The sequence below is a fragment of the Canis lupus genome, chromosome 25, assembly GCF_011100685.1.
Source record: "Canis lupus familiaris isolate Mischka breed German Shepherd chromosome 25, alternate assembly UU_Cfam_GSD_1.0, whole genome shotgun sequence".
Lineage (NCBI taxonomy): Eukaryota > Metazoa > Chordata > Mammalia > Carnivora > Canidae > Canis > Canis lupus.
In genome coordinates, this window is record NC_049246.1 from 43,360,442 (window position 1) to 43,374,366 (window position 13,925).

The 13,925-nt window shown below is 43.2% G+C and overlaps 1 protein-coding gene across 7 annotated transcripts in view; it reads left to right on the top strand.

Moving 5' to 3' along the window:
* ARMC9 (armadillo repeat containing 9) overlaps nucleotides 1-13,925 on the top strand; it is a 147,457-nt gene that overhangs the window by 59,512 nt on the left and 74,020 nt on the right. For all 7 annotated transcript variants that reach the window (XM_038574163.1, XM_038574166.1, XM_038574167.1 and 4 more), the window contains 5 exons: nucleotides 19-142; nucleotides 3,064-3,203; nucleotides 4,889-4,965; nucleotides 7,632-7,706; nucleotides 12,087-12,177. In XM_038574163.1, coding sequence (XP_038430091.1) covers nucleotides 19-142; nucleotides 3,064-3,203; nucleotides 4,889-4,965; nucleotides 7,632-7,706; nucleotides 12,087-12,177 — 507 coding nt within the window. The remainder of the gene's footprint in view (nucleotides 1-18; nucleotides 143-3,063; nucleotides 3,204-4,888; nucleotides 4,966-7,631; nucleotides 7,707-12,086; nucleotides 12,178-13,925) is intronic.

Genomic DNA, 13,925 nt, shown 5'->3' on the forward strand with positions numbered 1-13,925 from the left:
CTCTGGTTATATTACTAGGTCGCCTCTACCTGGCCCAGAGCACAAAGGTGCTACGGATGCTGGAGGAAAGGCTGAAGGAGGAGGATGAGGACATCGTCACCCGTGAGAACGTTCTTGGGGCCTTGCAGAAGTTCAGCCTCAGGTGCTGACCAGGCAGGAGGTCACAGTGGCTCCTGTGAAACCAAATAGGGCTTCTGTGAGAACCGCTTAGTCCCTGTGGCAGTCCAAGATCCAGATGACAGTTTCTGTTAATGTTTAGGAGAGGTTGGGTGATTTTCCAAGATAGAACTAGAAAGCTTATCTTGAATCCTCGACACCCTCCTGCTCCAGCTGCTGCGGAAGGAGGAAGCTCTGTCATGGTCTTCTCATGAACACAGCTGGTGCTGGCCAGAGGCTGGATTGTGTTTCAGGCCACGTGCATGGTATAGAGACAAGCGCGTGAATAAAACCTGATAGAGCTCACTGCCTGCAATTGGCTCACTGCCTGTAAATAAATGGCCACAATGGGTGTGGTGGGTAGCTCTGTGGAAAACAGGGTGGGGGACTCCTGCTTCTTTGTCCACCCTGTGGTTCGTGGTCTCCATCTGGACCATGTCAGGACTTGGATCTTGTATCCACCTAGAGCTTTGTTTTCATTAATAGCTTTATTGAAGTGTATGCTCATAGCACAAAATGCACCCCTTTTAAGTGTGCCGTTCAGTGATTTTTTTAGTAGATTTACAGAGTTGTACAACCATCACCACAAGCTAATTTTAGAACATTTCCATCCCCACACAAAGAAGCCTCATGCCCATTTCCTGTCCTCATTCCAGTCCCAAGTAACCACGGATTTGCTTTTCGTAGTGTTACCCATAATGGACATTTTTAGATAAATGCAATCATATAATATGTGTTCTGTTGTGACTGGCTTCTCTCGCCTAGCATAGTGTTTTTGAGGTTCATTCAAGTTGTAGCCTGTGTCAGGACTTTGTTCCTTCATAATGCTAAAGAATGCACCATTCTATGGATAGACCATGTTTGGTTTATCTGTTCATCAGTTAATGGACATCTGGATTGTTTCTACTTTGGGGCTATCACAGATAATTGTGTTCTGAACATTTGCCTACAAGTCTTTGTGTGGACCTGGAGTCGGTCCGTGTCTAGGAGTAGAATAGCTGAGTCATATGACATTCTTCCAGCATGTGGGTTCCTTCTGGAGCACTTCACTTTCTTTTTGCATTAATAAGAATTCTAGTACCTTGAGTCCTCAGCTTTTTCTGACCATCAGTCCTCTTCTGGACATACTTTTCTTCCTGTCCAATGTGGTTAACATTCGATTGACTCTCGATAACCCAAAGCCTGCAAAGTGACTTACTCTAAGTGTGCACTTTTAGTGAAGGAAAGTGGTAGGTGTTTGGTTCCTGTTTTTTGCTGAGTCCCTGCCAATGAAAAGTTCTTGTTCTAACTATGTGAACTGTAAATAGTAAATTCCAGAGTTATTTTTCCTCAGATCATATGAACACTTGGTTTCTGTTTATAATTTACCTTGATGTTGACCATATTTGGAAAATTTTTGGAAACTTGGTAACTATAGTAAGATATAATGAAGACATGCTTCCTCCTGGTAATACAGATATTTACTGCCAGTTTTTTCTGTGCTTCAAATAGTAATAAGCTATTCTGTTCTGGAAATATGCTTAATGTTTTCACCATTTGCTAGGGTCTGTACAATGAATGTAGAAAATAGTTAGGATTACCAAGAGAATGTAGCCTTCATTGTATTCTAGTAAATTTAACTGAATAGGTGAGTGTGGTGTTTCAGAAAAGCACAAACTAGCACCTGGCTGGCTCGGTGAATAGAGCATATGATTCTTGATCTCAGGTTGTGTGAGTCTGAGCCCCATGATATGTGTAGAGATTACTTAAAAATATAAAATCTTAAAACATATATATACATATATGCTATATATATATATATAGCATAAACAGATACTGTCCTGGGTGGGAGTCCTACCATAACCTGTTGATTAGGAGATGTGAGTGATGGTTCCCCCATGATGTTTTGATGTTCAAAGAATTCTTCTCTGGTGATATCATCATGCCTAATCTTATCAATTCTTGCAGGGCAGGGAGGAGCAGATAGAGAAGGAGAGAGAATCTTAAATAGACTCCACGCTGTGTGTAGAGCCAGACATGAGACTTGATCTCATAATCCCGAGATCATGACCTGAGCTGAAATCAAGAGTCAGACGCTGCACTGAACTGAGCCACCCAAATGCCCCTAATCTCATCAATTCTTAAAGCTGGCATGAAGACATTCACCATAACACATTTTGATGAGTGTTAGATTTTGTAAGAATTATACCTGGACTTTGATGGAATATAATTCTGTATAAATTGTATTGCCCACATCATTAAACTATCCGTACTTTACAGAGACCTGAATCAAAATGAAATTGAACTGGTTTTTGGCTTTTCTTCATTTTTACACAGCTCAAAAGTGCCTAGCCAGACTAGAGTTTACTAAAAATCTATTTGTCGATGAACTATTTCTATGGCTGTCTCCTGGGTGAAGTGAACCAAAAGCTATCAGTAAATATTTATTAAATATTTGATGTAATTCTCTGCTAACTTTAAATATTGAAAAAGAAACTTTCAAAGTAGAAGGCCTCCTGACTGCCTTATCTCCCTCTAAATCCTTAGGGATACCCGCAAAAGGTAAAGAATTTGTTATTTCAATTGTGTGAGTCTAACAACAAAATATTCTTCAGAGTCTGTACCTTCTGCACAGTTTGTCTTGTCTTTTTTTCTTAAGATTTATTTATTTATTTGAGAGAGAGCAGAAGGAGAGGGAGAGAGTCCTCAAGCAGACTCCCCGCTGAGCACAGAGCCCGATGGGGGTGCTTGATCCCAGGACCCTGAGATCATGGTCTAAGCCTAAACCCAAGAGTTGTATGCTCATCCAACTGAGCCACCCAAGCACCCCATCAATTTGTCTTTTCTGATCAGCATGTACATCACCATGTACTCTTACAGGGAAGGTTTCTTGCCAGATTTGTTAACCTGTAGGCTTTTGCCTCCTAGGCGCCCGCTGCAGACGGCAATGATTCGAGACGGCCTCATCTTCTGGCTGATTGATATTCTGAAGGACCCTGACTGCCTGTCAGACTATACGCTGGAGTACTCGGTGGCTTTGCTCATGAACCTCTGCCTCAGGAGCGCAGGTCTCAGAAACCCCTGTCCCCGTGCCCTCAGGTTTTGGTGTGGGGGAGGGAAAGAGAGCCTGGTCCTCAAGCCTTGATGACCACCCAGCCTGACATGGTTTGTCTTTAGTCTTTCTCATAGAAAACTGAAACAGGGGCAGCCCCGGTGGCACAGCGGTTTGGCGCTGCCTGCAGCCCAGGGTGTGGTCCTGGAGACCTGGGATCGAGTGCCACGTCGGGCTCCCTGTGTGGAGCCTGCTTCTCTCTCTGCCTCTCTCTCTCTCTCTGTGTCTTTATGAATAAATAAATAAAATCTTTAACAAAAAAAAGAAAGAAGAAAGAAAGAAAGAAAGAAAGAAAGAAAGAAAGAAAGAAAGAAAGAAAGAAAGAAAGAAGAAAGAAAACTGAAACAGAAGTAGAGTGTAAAACATTTCCAACTAGTAATACAGTTGTTGAATCCCTGAAGCCAGATACCATTCTGGCCTTGGAAAGAGCATTTTATATGTATGCAGTGTCTGAATTAAGAGGAAATTAAAACAGTTTACATTTTTCTTCATCTTCATCTTCGAAGTTAGGAAGAATTACGATCCATTCTGTCCAAAGACAGAGAAATATGTTTCCAAAATTCTACAGGGATAAGTAAGTTGGTGGCAGAGCAAGGATGTTAGACTGTGCTCCCTTCTCCTAACCACAGCAGTCTCTCCCACTTCACTCCCTGGAGATGAGATACTCATGTGCACATCTCATTTGATCAATAAAGGTAGTGATAGCAGCTTTTCTATAGATTTCATCCCATTTAAATGATCTGTTACCTAGACTGGAAGAAGTGTCTTTATTTTATTTATTTTTTTAAGATTATTTATTTATTTATTTCTGAGAATACACAGAGAGGAGAGAGAGAAGCAGAGACACAGGCAGAGGGAGAAGCAGGTGCCATGCAAGGAGCCTGACGTGGAACTCGATCCCGGGTCTCTAGGGTCAGGCCCTGGGCCAAAGGTGGCGCTAAACCACTTGAGCCACCAGGGCTGCCCAAGAAGTGTCTTTAGAAGAGGTGCCAAGTGCAGCCTGTGGCTGATACCAGTCTGAGCAACCCCAGTTTTGGGAGAAGGTTCTATGAATAAATAGCTCAGGGGTATATGTTAGAAGCTTTTTTGCCCTTGGATGCTTTGTAATCTGAACCACTCATGTGCTGTTTACTGAGCAAATGTGATTCCAGTCTTCTCTTAAAAAACAGCACATGCAAAGCAAATATCCTAACTTTAAAACATTTATCAGATTCTAATCAGCTTTTCTTAATATCATCAATGTATTTGCTGTGATTGTTATGATGTTTGGATGGCGAAAACATCTGTATGATTTTTATGATGATGGTCTGCACACCTGGGAGGCAGAACATAACTCTCTAATCTATTGTGTTTTTGCTGTCATGAATAGCTCTGTTCTCTGCACCATCATTTACTGAGTACCTGGAGTGCACAACCTATACTGAGTTACTTCATTCTGCATCACCTTTTGAAATAGGTGTTAATAGTCCTTAAGGAACCCCAGGAGGAGGAAACTGGGGCCCAGATTGGTTAAGTGACTCACCCAGGGTCACGCAGTTCATAAGCAGAGGAGCCAAGATTTGCATTCAGGTCTGCCCGACTTGAAACTGTGTGCTTCGGAGTTTAAACATGTCACATTTTGTTTTGTTGTTTTTTCTCAAGGGAAGAACATGTGTGCCAAGGTGGCAGGCCTGGTGTTGAAAGTTCTTTCGGACCTACTTGGCCATGAGAACCATGAGGTACTGGGCCAGCGCTGCTAGCCTTGGGCTTGGGGGAGGGCTGGCCCAGCTAGTGAGTGAAGTTCACTCCTCCAAATACTGGAACTGGGAAGCTGGAGTTGATCCCCGACTCCTCATTTCCTACTGCCCTGCCTCCATGGGTCTGTGCCAGCTCCCTCCCAGGCCTTCTCCTCCTTGTCACTCACCCTTCTTCATTCTTCCCCCACATCCACTCTCACCATGGTGGTACGTAGCCTAAAAATTTAGTTAACATTTTGGGTTGCATGTATAATTGTGTAAGTTGTATTGCACTCTAGATCTCATTCTTTTCTTGCCTTTTCACTATCCTATTAGAACTTTTCTGTGTTGCTTTGTATACATCTCATTCCTTAACTCTCGCTACTGCAGAACAGCCCATGTTTGCAGCCCTCCCACCCAGATCCCCAGGCCTGTCCACCTCAGTGCCTCCAGCTCTCAGTCGCCACAGCAGGCCTCAGGACACCACCATACTGGCCCCCTAATGGTCCCTGGGGTACAGACATACTCGTCACTGCTGGCTCACCCCGTGTTTCAGTCTCAGGTCGGAGTCCTGCCACTCTGTCCTACAGCATGGCTGTACCAGCTCCTACTCTGTGGCCTCCCCAACACTGGTGTGATTTTCTGTCATCTAACCTATGGGCTGCAAGCCCTTTTAAAATAAAGTAGAGGTCTTGATAAACTAACAGAAACTTCTAAACAGTGTGAGTATCCTTTCCCCGGTTTTCTACAGATGCTTACACAAAAACCATGGCATCACTTTGCACCTGAAGCCAAAACCCCAACCAAAACCTGATCTCGTTAGCCAGATCAGGTGCAGAGGTATCTTAGCAGGACAGGACTGAGTACTGCTGGGTCAGAGTGAGGCACTTAGTATTCCTGCATCCGGTCCCATTTCAAGCAGCTCCCCTTCTGTTCATTTCTCTCACATCTTCCATCCCTCTGGCCCCACCAGCTGAGTGCCCCGGGCTGCTTCAGCAGTTGAAGAGTTGGTGGTTAGTACAGTGTGTGCATGCTTTTTATATTTTAAAATCAAGAGCTCTTAACTTCTAGACTCTGTTCTCCATTTTATTCAATTAAGGCAGTTGAAGCCTGTAGGAAATATATTCTGTCTCTAATAGTAAATGTTGGTTTCAGGTGTTGGAACCAGTATGTTACAGACTAGACCAGAGGACTTAAATCTTGTTATAATTGTTACAAATATATTTGCCTTGAAGGTGAGCTAGAAAATCTACCTGTACACATGTTAGAACCTAGAAATGCATTCACTACATAAATAAATGCTACATACATCAGTCTTGTGTGAGATAATCGTGGTCTTGAAGGATGAAACCCAGGAGCCATAAACGGAAAGATGCACATATTTAACTCTGTGAACATTAAATTTCTTTTTATGTAGAAAGAGGAATGAGAGTCAGTGGACAAATGATACCCTGAGAAAAAAATTTGCATCACAGGATAAAGGTGTAATACTCTTTATATATGAAGAGCTCCTATTAATTAATAAGTGAAAGAAGAAAAGGATAAAGTACACGTGGGCAGTTTACAGAACAGTAAATCCTGATGACCTGTAGACAAAGGCAAGAAGTTTAGTTTTGCCAGTAGTCCAGAAAATTAAAGTAAGAACAACAATAAGATGACTTTTTCTTTACCCATCAGATTGGCAAAAATTAAAGGGTAATAAAGTCCAGTGCTGGGAAAGAACGGTGGGAATGGGCCCTCCTCCATTGCCATGGAAAGTGGAGCATAAAGTGTGCTCCAAAGGGAGCTCTCATTTATCAAGTACCTGCCATATACCATGTCCTGGGTGGCTTGATGTTGGGGTTACCTATGTACATAAAACATGGGCCCAGTTCTTGAAGAGCTCACAACAGAGGAGACTTACGTATAAATAAAAAATATATACTGAATCCAGTGTGGTAGTGGAGGGATATACAGGGAGCAGAGCAGAGTGTGGTGTGTGGCGAGGGGCCCCGTAAGTACTGTGGGATTGATCTGTACAGTGTAGCCTACATGGTGGCAGGCAGGAAGGAGCAGGGGGACATGATAGTGAGGCCAAACCTTGAAGGGCCATGTGTGCTGTTCCAAGGAGTTAGGACTTTCCAGGTAGGCTCTAGAGAAGATTTCCAAGGTAGGAAGAGGGATGATTTGGCCCATGTTGCAGAATTTTGGCAATGATATGATTATTGAACTAAAGAGTGAACATCAAAGACAGAGACCCTTTTGGAGATTCAGTGTCACCCAGGTCAGAGACCATATCTGAACAAGGACAGTGACAGTGTGTGTGGGAAAGAAGAGTTCCTATCAAAAGCAGCTTAGCAGCTCATCACTGGAAAGCAAAAGCAAGAGCATTCAATAACGACTTCAGTGGTTCTAGTCTGATGATCAGCACAACATTAGTTAAGCAGTGAAACACAGGAGTGAGCTTTAGGAGCCAATAATGAACTTGGCTTTGAACTCTTAGTTGTAGTTGTAGCTGTCACTAGGACATGTGAGTGGAGATATCTGTCATTTGGAAACACGCATCCTGGAGCTCAGGAAGATGGCACTCACTCTCCTCGGTAGCCCGGTTATTCTTGAGTAGGGTGTTTGATCGTTGAGTTGTACAGTATTTGAGAACTTTCACATGACTGTTCTTTCTCCCCTTAAAGATACAGCCGTATGTGAATGGAGCTCTGTACAGCATCCTCTCTATTCCATCCATTCGTGAGGAAGCAAGAGCAATGGTAAGAAAATGTGCTTGAGAAATTTATAAGCTTCCGTCAGTGCCACGGTTCAGAAGCTATTAGAGCAAGGAGCTCTCAGACTGTGCTCCGTGCACCTTGGGCTCCATGGCTTGCACATGTGAACTCCCTGAAATTGTATGCCAAGCACACATTTGCAGTTTTCTGGGGAGAGAATCTGTAGCTTTTATCAGATTCTCAAAGGATCCCTAACTCCTAAATCTTAAGAACTTCAGTGTTAGAGGGATACCCAAGTGGCTCAGGCAGTTGAGCATCTGACTCTTGATGTCGGCTCAGGTCATGATCTCAGGGTTGTGAGACTGAGCTCCACATTGGGCTCCACACTGGGTGTGGGGATTCTCTCTCCCCTCTCCCCTTCGCTTATGCTCTCTCTCTAACAACAAAAAGAAAAAAACTAATATTAGAAAGTTCCCAGCAGGCTTATTTTTAGAAAGTTAGAGATATTTTTTTAAGATTTTATTTATTTATGAGAGACAGAGACAGAGAGAGGCAGAGACACAGGCAGAGGGAGGAGCAGGCTCCATGCAGGGAGCCCAATGTGGAACTCCGTACCGGGACTCCAGGATCATGCCCTGGGCCAAAGGCAGAAGCTAAACCACTGAGACACCCAGGGATCCCCTAGAGACATTTTTTTGTAATGGTTTATTTTAATTTGGAGGCTTTTGAGAAAGCCTATGGATTTCATAGTAGGGGGAGCTTAAATGGTGAAATGGAAAAAGCCACCACTGAAATGCACTCCCAGGATTCCCAGAGGGCCTGTGGTACAGTGAGAACTGATGCAGACCAGACACAGCCTGCAGGTGCTCAGCAGCCAAAGGAGCCAGAAACTCTCCTAAAGATGACAAAACTGGTACCTGGTTTGGCTGGCAAAGAGTAAATGCAATATTTAATGTGTTTAGTGTTTGTATTGGGAGTGTAAAACAAGCTCCAGGTGATTAGCATCTTTTGAGACAAGTGTTTCTAGATCTAATCAGCAAAAGCTCTGAAGTTTTGTCCTTTTTCCTGTAACATGAAACTAGGTTAACAGTGTACATATTAAATGCTATGATGAAGAGATTAAATATTTCCAGTCAAAAACTGGCCAAGTTCAGTTTGAGACCAATGAAAGAAACATGTTTCTCCACTTAATTTTGCTTCCTTAGAAGAATTGCTAAATCTCCTAATTAATCATCTAAAATTGTATCAGCAGTTATGCCAAAGATAAAAACTTAATTAGGAGCCACTCTGTGTGGTCATAGTAAACAATAGAACTTAATTGCCTATGTCTTTAAAAAATAAAATAAAATCTGCTATTTTAATACAGAATGGAGGAACTAAACTTGATTAACCTCTGCATTATGGTCATTCCAGTGAGAGGAATTGTCAACCAAAGCAGAAACAAGGAAAAAGACATGTAGGCTGAAGAGAAAGAATGAGCAGAGGTGGTATGGATCAAGTAGCATGAAAGGCAGCATGGAGGAAGGACACCCAGGGCAAGGGGCGGAAAAGAGAGGAGGGAACAGCAGTAAAGGGACAGGGCGTGGGTGGGGAGGAAAGACTCACGGTTGTAGGATGTGAGAGTGTGACCCTTAGAGATCATCCAGGCCATAGAGAAAAAATATGGAGGAAAGGGACCGTGCCTCAGAGACCTGGGGGAACGATACCCAGAGGTCTCACACTTATGTACCTGGAGTCCAAGGAAAGGAGTATATGGCATAATAAGAACTGTGTGTTTGCAACTGTGTGAAACATTTGTGTGCTTGTGGAAGATGACAAAGAATACATAAAAATTATATCAGTACCGAATGCTATTGTGGTGGTCTTAAATAATAGTTCCCAAAGTGGAGGAAATAATAAATGAGTGCACTGAGCCTCATTTGAACTTGAAGAGACTGCCAAGGTCTGGGGCAGGGGAGCAGTTCGGTCAGTAGGGCTGCCCTCAGGCCTCCTCCAAAGCCTCCTGCATCTAGGGCTGGAGCAGTTGTCGGCCACAAAGCTCTTTCTTAAAATTTAAACACCAGCCAAACACTCTGCCCTGAGCTAGAGGAGACTGCAGCCCTCTTGGCACCCTCTTCCTTGATCCAAGGACCATCCAGAGCTGTCCTTCAGGTTCTCTGTGCGCTTACCTAGCTCTGCCTATCAGTTAATGCTCCTGTTCTTCAAGATGCAGTCCTAAGCCTCTCACTCTTCTGAATGTTGTTTACTCCCTCGGCTTCAGCTACCAGATCTCTCTTCTGAGCCACCAAATTCTTCTGAGAATAGCAAGCACTATTTATTGAGCATGTGTTATATGCCAGCAGCTGGACTAGATAGGACTTTTTTAGGTATAATTTATGAGCAGTGAAATGCACAGGCCTTACGTATACAATTCAGTGCATCTAACAAACATGCATCAACATAACCGGTACCCAATTTACATTCTTTATCTTTTAAAAATTTCCTGTTAACTCGAGTTAACATCCTTATTTTAGAGTTGAAGTCACAGGCTGGGAGGAACTAAGCAGTTTGACCAAGGTCACACAGTTTCCTGAGGGAGCTCGGATACAATCCAAACTTAACCCTCTAGGAGGTAATGCTCTGTTCTAGACGATAGGAATTCACCATGTTCAAAACTGTACTTGGCCTGTCTTTGATTCAGATTCTGCTATTGATTCCAAACAGGCCTACATTAAAAGAGGGAAATACTGGCTCATTCCACTGAAAAGTTCAGGCATAAGATTCAGGCAGAGCTTGATCAGGGTTCACATGTCACTAGATCCATTTCTCTCTGCTTCCTCTGTTTTGGATTCATTGTGGTGGCAAGAAGCCTCATCAGCTCCTGCCATCCATGCTCATCCACATCTCTCTCCCGGAAAGAGGGAAGAGGAAGAGGGAAGACGGGAAACAGACATCTGTGCTTGAGTCAGTATCTTACCTCTACATTTCCTTGTCCTTCTGTTAGTATTGAAAGTTCTGATGCTAGTGGTTTGTAACAAAATAAATAATGCACAGTGTAGTAACTTTGTAATTCTTTTGATAGAAAAAGAATAATAGGGCAGCCCCGGTGGCACAGCGGTTTAGTGCCACCTGCAGCCAGGGGTATGATCCTGGAGACCCGGGATCGAGTCCCACATCGGGCTCCCTGCATGGAGCCTGCTTCTCCCTCTGCCTGTGTCTCTGCCTGCCTCTCTCTCTCTCTGTCTCTCTCTCTGAATAAATAAATATTTAAAAAAAAAGAATGATAGCTGTTTAAAAAGAGGTTCCACTTACTAACTTCTCTACAGATATGGTTTCACTCTTCATTTTGTGCTTAAATCCAGAAGGAAGAGTATAAAGAAATCAAAAGAAAGAAGCCACCTCCCAAAACAACATACTGCCCAAACTAAAGGGAATACTTACGTATGGAGTAAAATTTTACAATAGTTTCTTTTTCACTTATTATCTTAGTGTAGTTGACATACAGTGTTGTGTTAGTTTCAGATGTACAATATAGTGATTCAGCAAATCTGTACAGGAGCCAGTGCTCATCAAGATAAGTACAGTCACCATCTGTCACCATACAACATTATCACAGCATTATTGACTATATTCCCAATGCTGTACTTTTTATCTCCATGCTGCTTATTTATTTTCTTTTTTATTTTTTTATTTTTTTATTTATGATAGTCACAGAGAGAGAGAGAGAGAGGCAGAGACACAGACAGAGGGAGAAGCAGGCTCCATGCACTGGGAGCCTGATGTGGGATTCGATCCCGGGTCTCCAGGATCGCGCCCTGGGCCAAAGGCAGGCGCCAAACCGCTGCGCCACCCAGGGATCCCTGCTTATTTATTTTCTAACTGGAAGTTCATGCCCCTTAATTTCCCTTCACCTATTTCACCCATCCCCCCCCCACCACCCTCTGGCAATCCCCAGTTCTCTGTACAATAGGTTTTTTTGTTTGCTAAATGTTTTATAATTAGGTCAGATACTCAACCAAGAGTAAAATAATTTAACTGTGAATTATAAAAAGAATAAACAGAATATGTAATACTGGGATGCCTGGGTGGTGCAGTGCTGGAGCATCTGCCTTTGACTCAGGTCACGATCCGGGGTCCCGGGATCAAGTCCCACATTGGGCTTCCCACATTGGGCTCCCCACAGGGAGCCTGCTTCCCCCTCTGCCTGTGTCTTTGCCTCTCTCTCTCTGTCTCTCATTCATTCATTCATTCATGAATAAATAAATTTAAAAAAAATATTTAGAACTGAGCAGAGGAATTTTTATTGTGTATACCCCCCCTCCCCCCAAAAAAAGGATTTTTTGTGTTGTTTCAGTGAGAGTATTCCACTGGAAACTAATTTCTCTTGTAAACAAACAAACAAAATAACCCTGAAATATTGACTTTTACTCTCTCCAATGCCCCTAGGGAATGGAGGACATCCTTCGCTGCTTCATCAAAGAAGGCAATGCTGAAATGGTCCGCCAGATTGAATTTATCATCAAGCAACTTAATTCAGGTTCGTTCATCTATAATCTATCTTTTGCATCTTTCACATGTGCCAGAAAGATACATGGGCTTGTCATGCCTTGGAATTCATTCAAGAGGTTTTAAGGGAGGTGGGAGATCCAAGTGAACCCACCAACAAAAGTTTGACCAGGTAGTCAAGACCAGTCTGTCCCAAGACCAGCTATCTCTCATCACACGTTAGGCTTATAGTCAACAAAAATAATTCAAAAGCAATCACAAACAACCTGCTCTAACCTTATATTCTCTTTGTGTGGGCCTCCCCCTCCTAATTCTTTCCTCACCTCATAAGGCTTCCCTGGAGTCCTAGGGTCGGATAAGGAAAACAAATGCCGGTCTCCCTAGTACCACTACATAAAACATCATTCTCCTGCATGTGTTCATTCCTTCAAGAAAAATTTATATTGCCTACTGGCTCCACGGGAGAATATGATCCTCTTTCTCTCTGGCTTTGATCCATCACATTGGTAATCTACATCCCATAGTAAGCAGGAAAAGAAGGTGCAGGAAACCTTGGATGGGACCAGGATAGACGGGGAGCTCTGGCTCTTCTGTGGACTCCTGACATCTTGGTCCTGATTCATACACATGTCAGAGGCATGAGCACTGCCAGCATCCGGGGCTAAGGTTGTCACTTCTGTCTTTCTACATGCCCTTTCCCGACACTCTGCAGTCCACATTATAAGTCCAGGTGCTCAGGTCCCACTCAGCACATGAGCAAAGGTGAAAAATGAGTCTCCTGATCTCTACTCCCAAGTCAGCAGCTTAAGCAAGGCCAAGAAATAGGTAGTGGCCAGAAGCCATTCACTCAAAGAAGCCTGAGCCACATGTAGCAGTCACCTGAGGAGATTTTTAAATCCCCAGGGCAGCACCCCATGCTAGTAAAACTGGATTCACACTCCAGGTGTGAATAGTGTTTAAAACTCCCAGATAATCCCCACATGCAGCCAAAGTGGCATATCCCTGCCTCTGACTTTCGCAGAAATGGAGAGGCAGAGAGAGGACATCAGAGGTTCCTAATCAACTGGAAGCAGCTGGGAGAGCAGCCAGTGAGGTGGGAAACCCGGCTTCCTTCAGCCTGGGGCCAGTTTCCATATGAGCATCTTCTCTCTTGGCTCTTACAGAGCAAAAATGATTCATCCCAAACTCAGGGAAGCAAGGAATAGAACTTTATTTTCTGCAACATCTTCATTTCTTTTCTTTTCTTTTCTTTTCTTTTCTTTTCTTTTCTTTTCTTTTCTTTTCTTTTCTTTTCTTTTCTTTTCTTTTTTCTCTTTCTTTCTTTCTTTCTTTCTTTCTTTCTTTCTTTCTTTCTTTTTTAAAATTTATTTATTTGAGAGAGAGAGCGAGAGAGAAAGCACATGAGTGGAGGGAGGGAGGGAGAGAGAGAGAGAATCTCAAATAGACCCCACCCTTCCACTGAACACAGAGCCTGACACAGGGCTCCATCCCAGGACCCCAAGATCGTAACCTGAGCAGAGATCAAGGGACAGATGCTTAACTGACTGAGCCTATGCAACAGCTTCATTTCTTTTTTCTTTTCTTTATAGATTTTATTTATTTATTTATTTATTTATTTATTTATTTATTTACTTACTTACTTATTTATTGAGACAGCATGCATGCAGTAGAGAGAAAGAGCAGGAGTTGGGGGGGGTGCAGAGGCAGAGGGAGAAGTGGGGAGGTTCTAGACCCACAGGGCTTGGTCCTAGAACCCTGGGGTCATGACCTGGGCCCAAC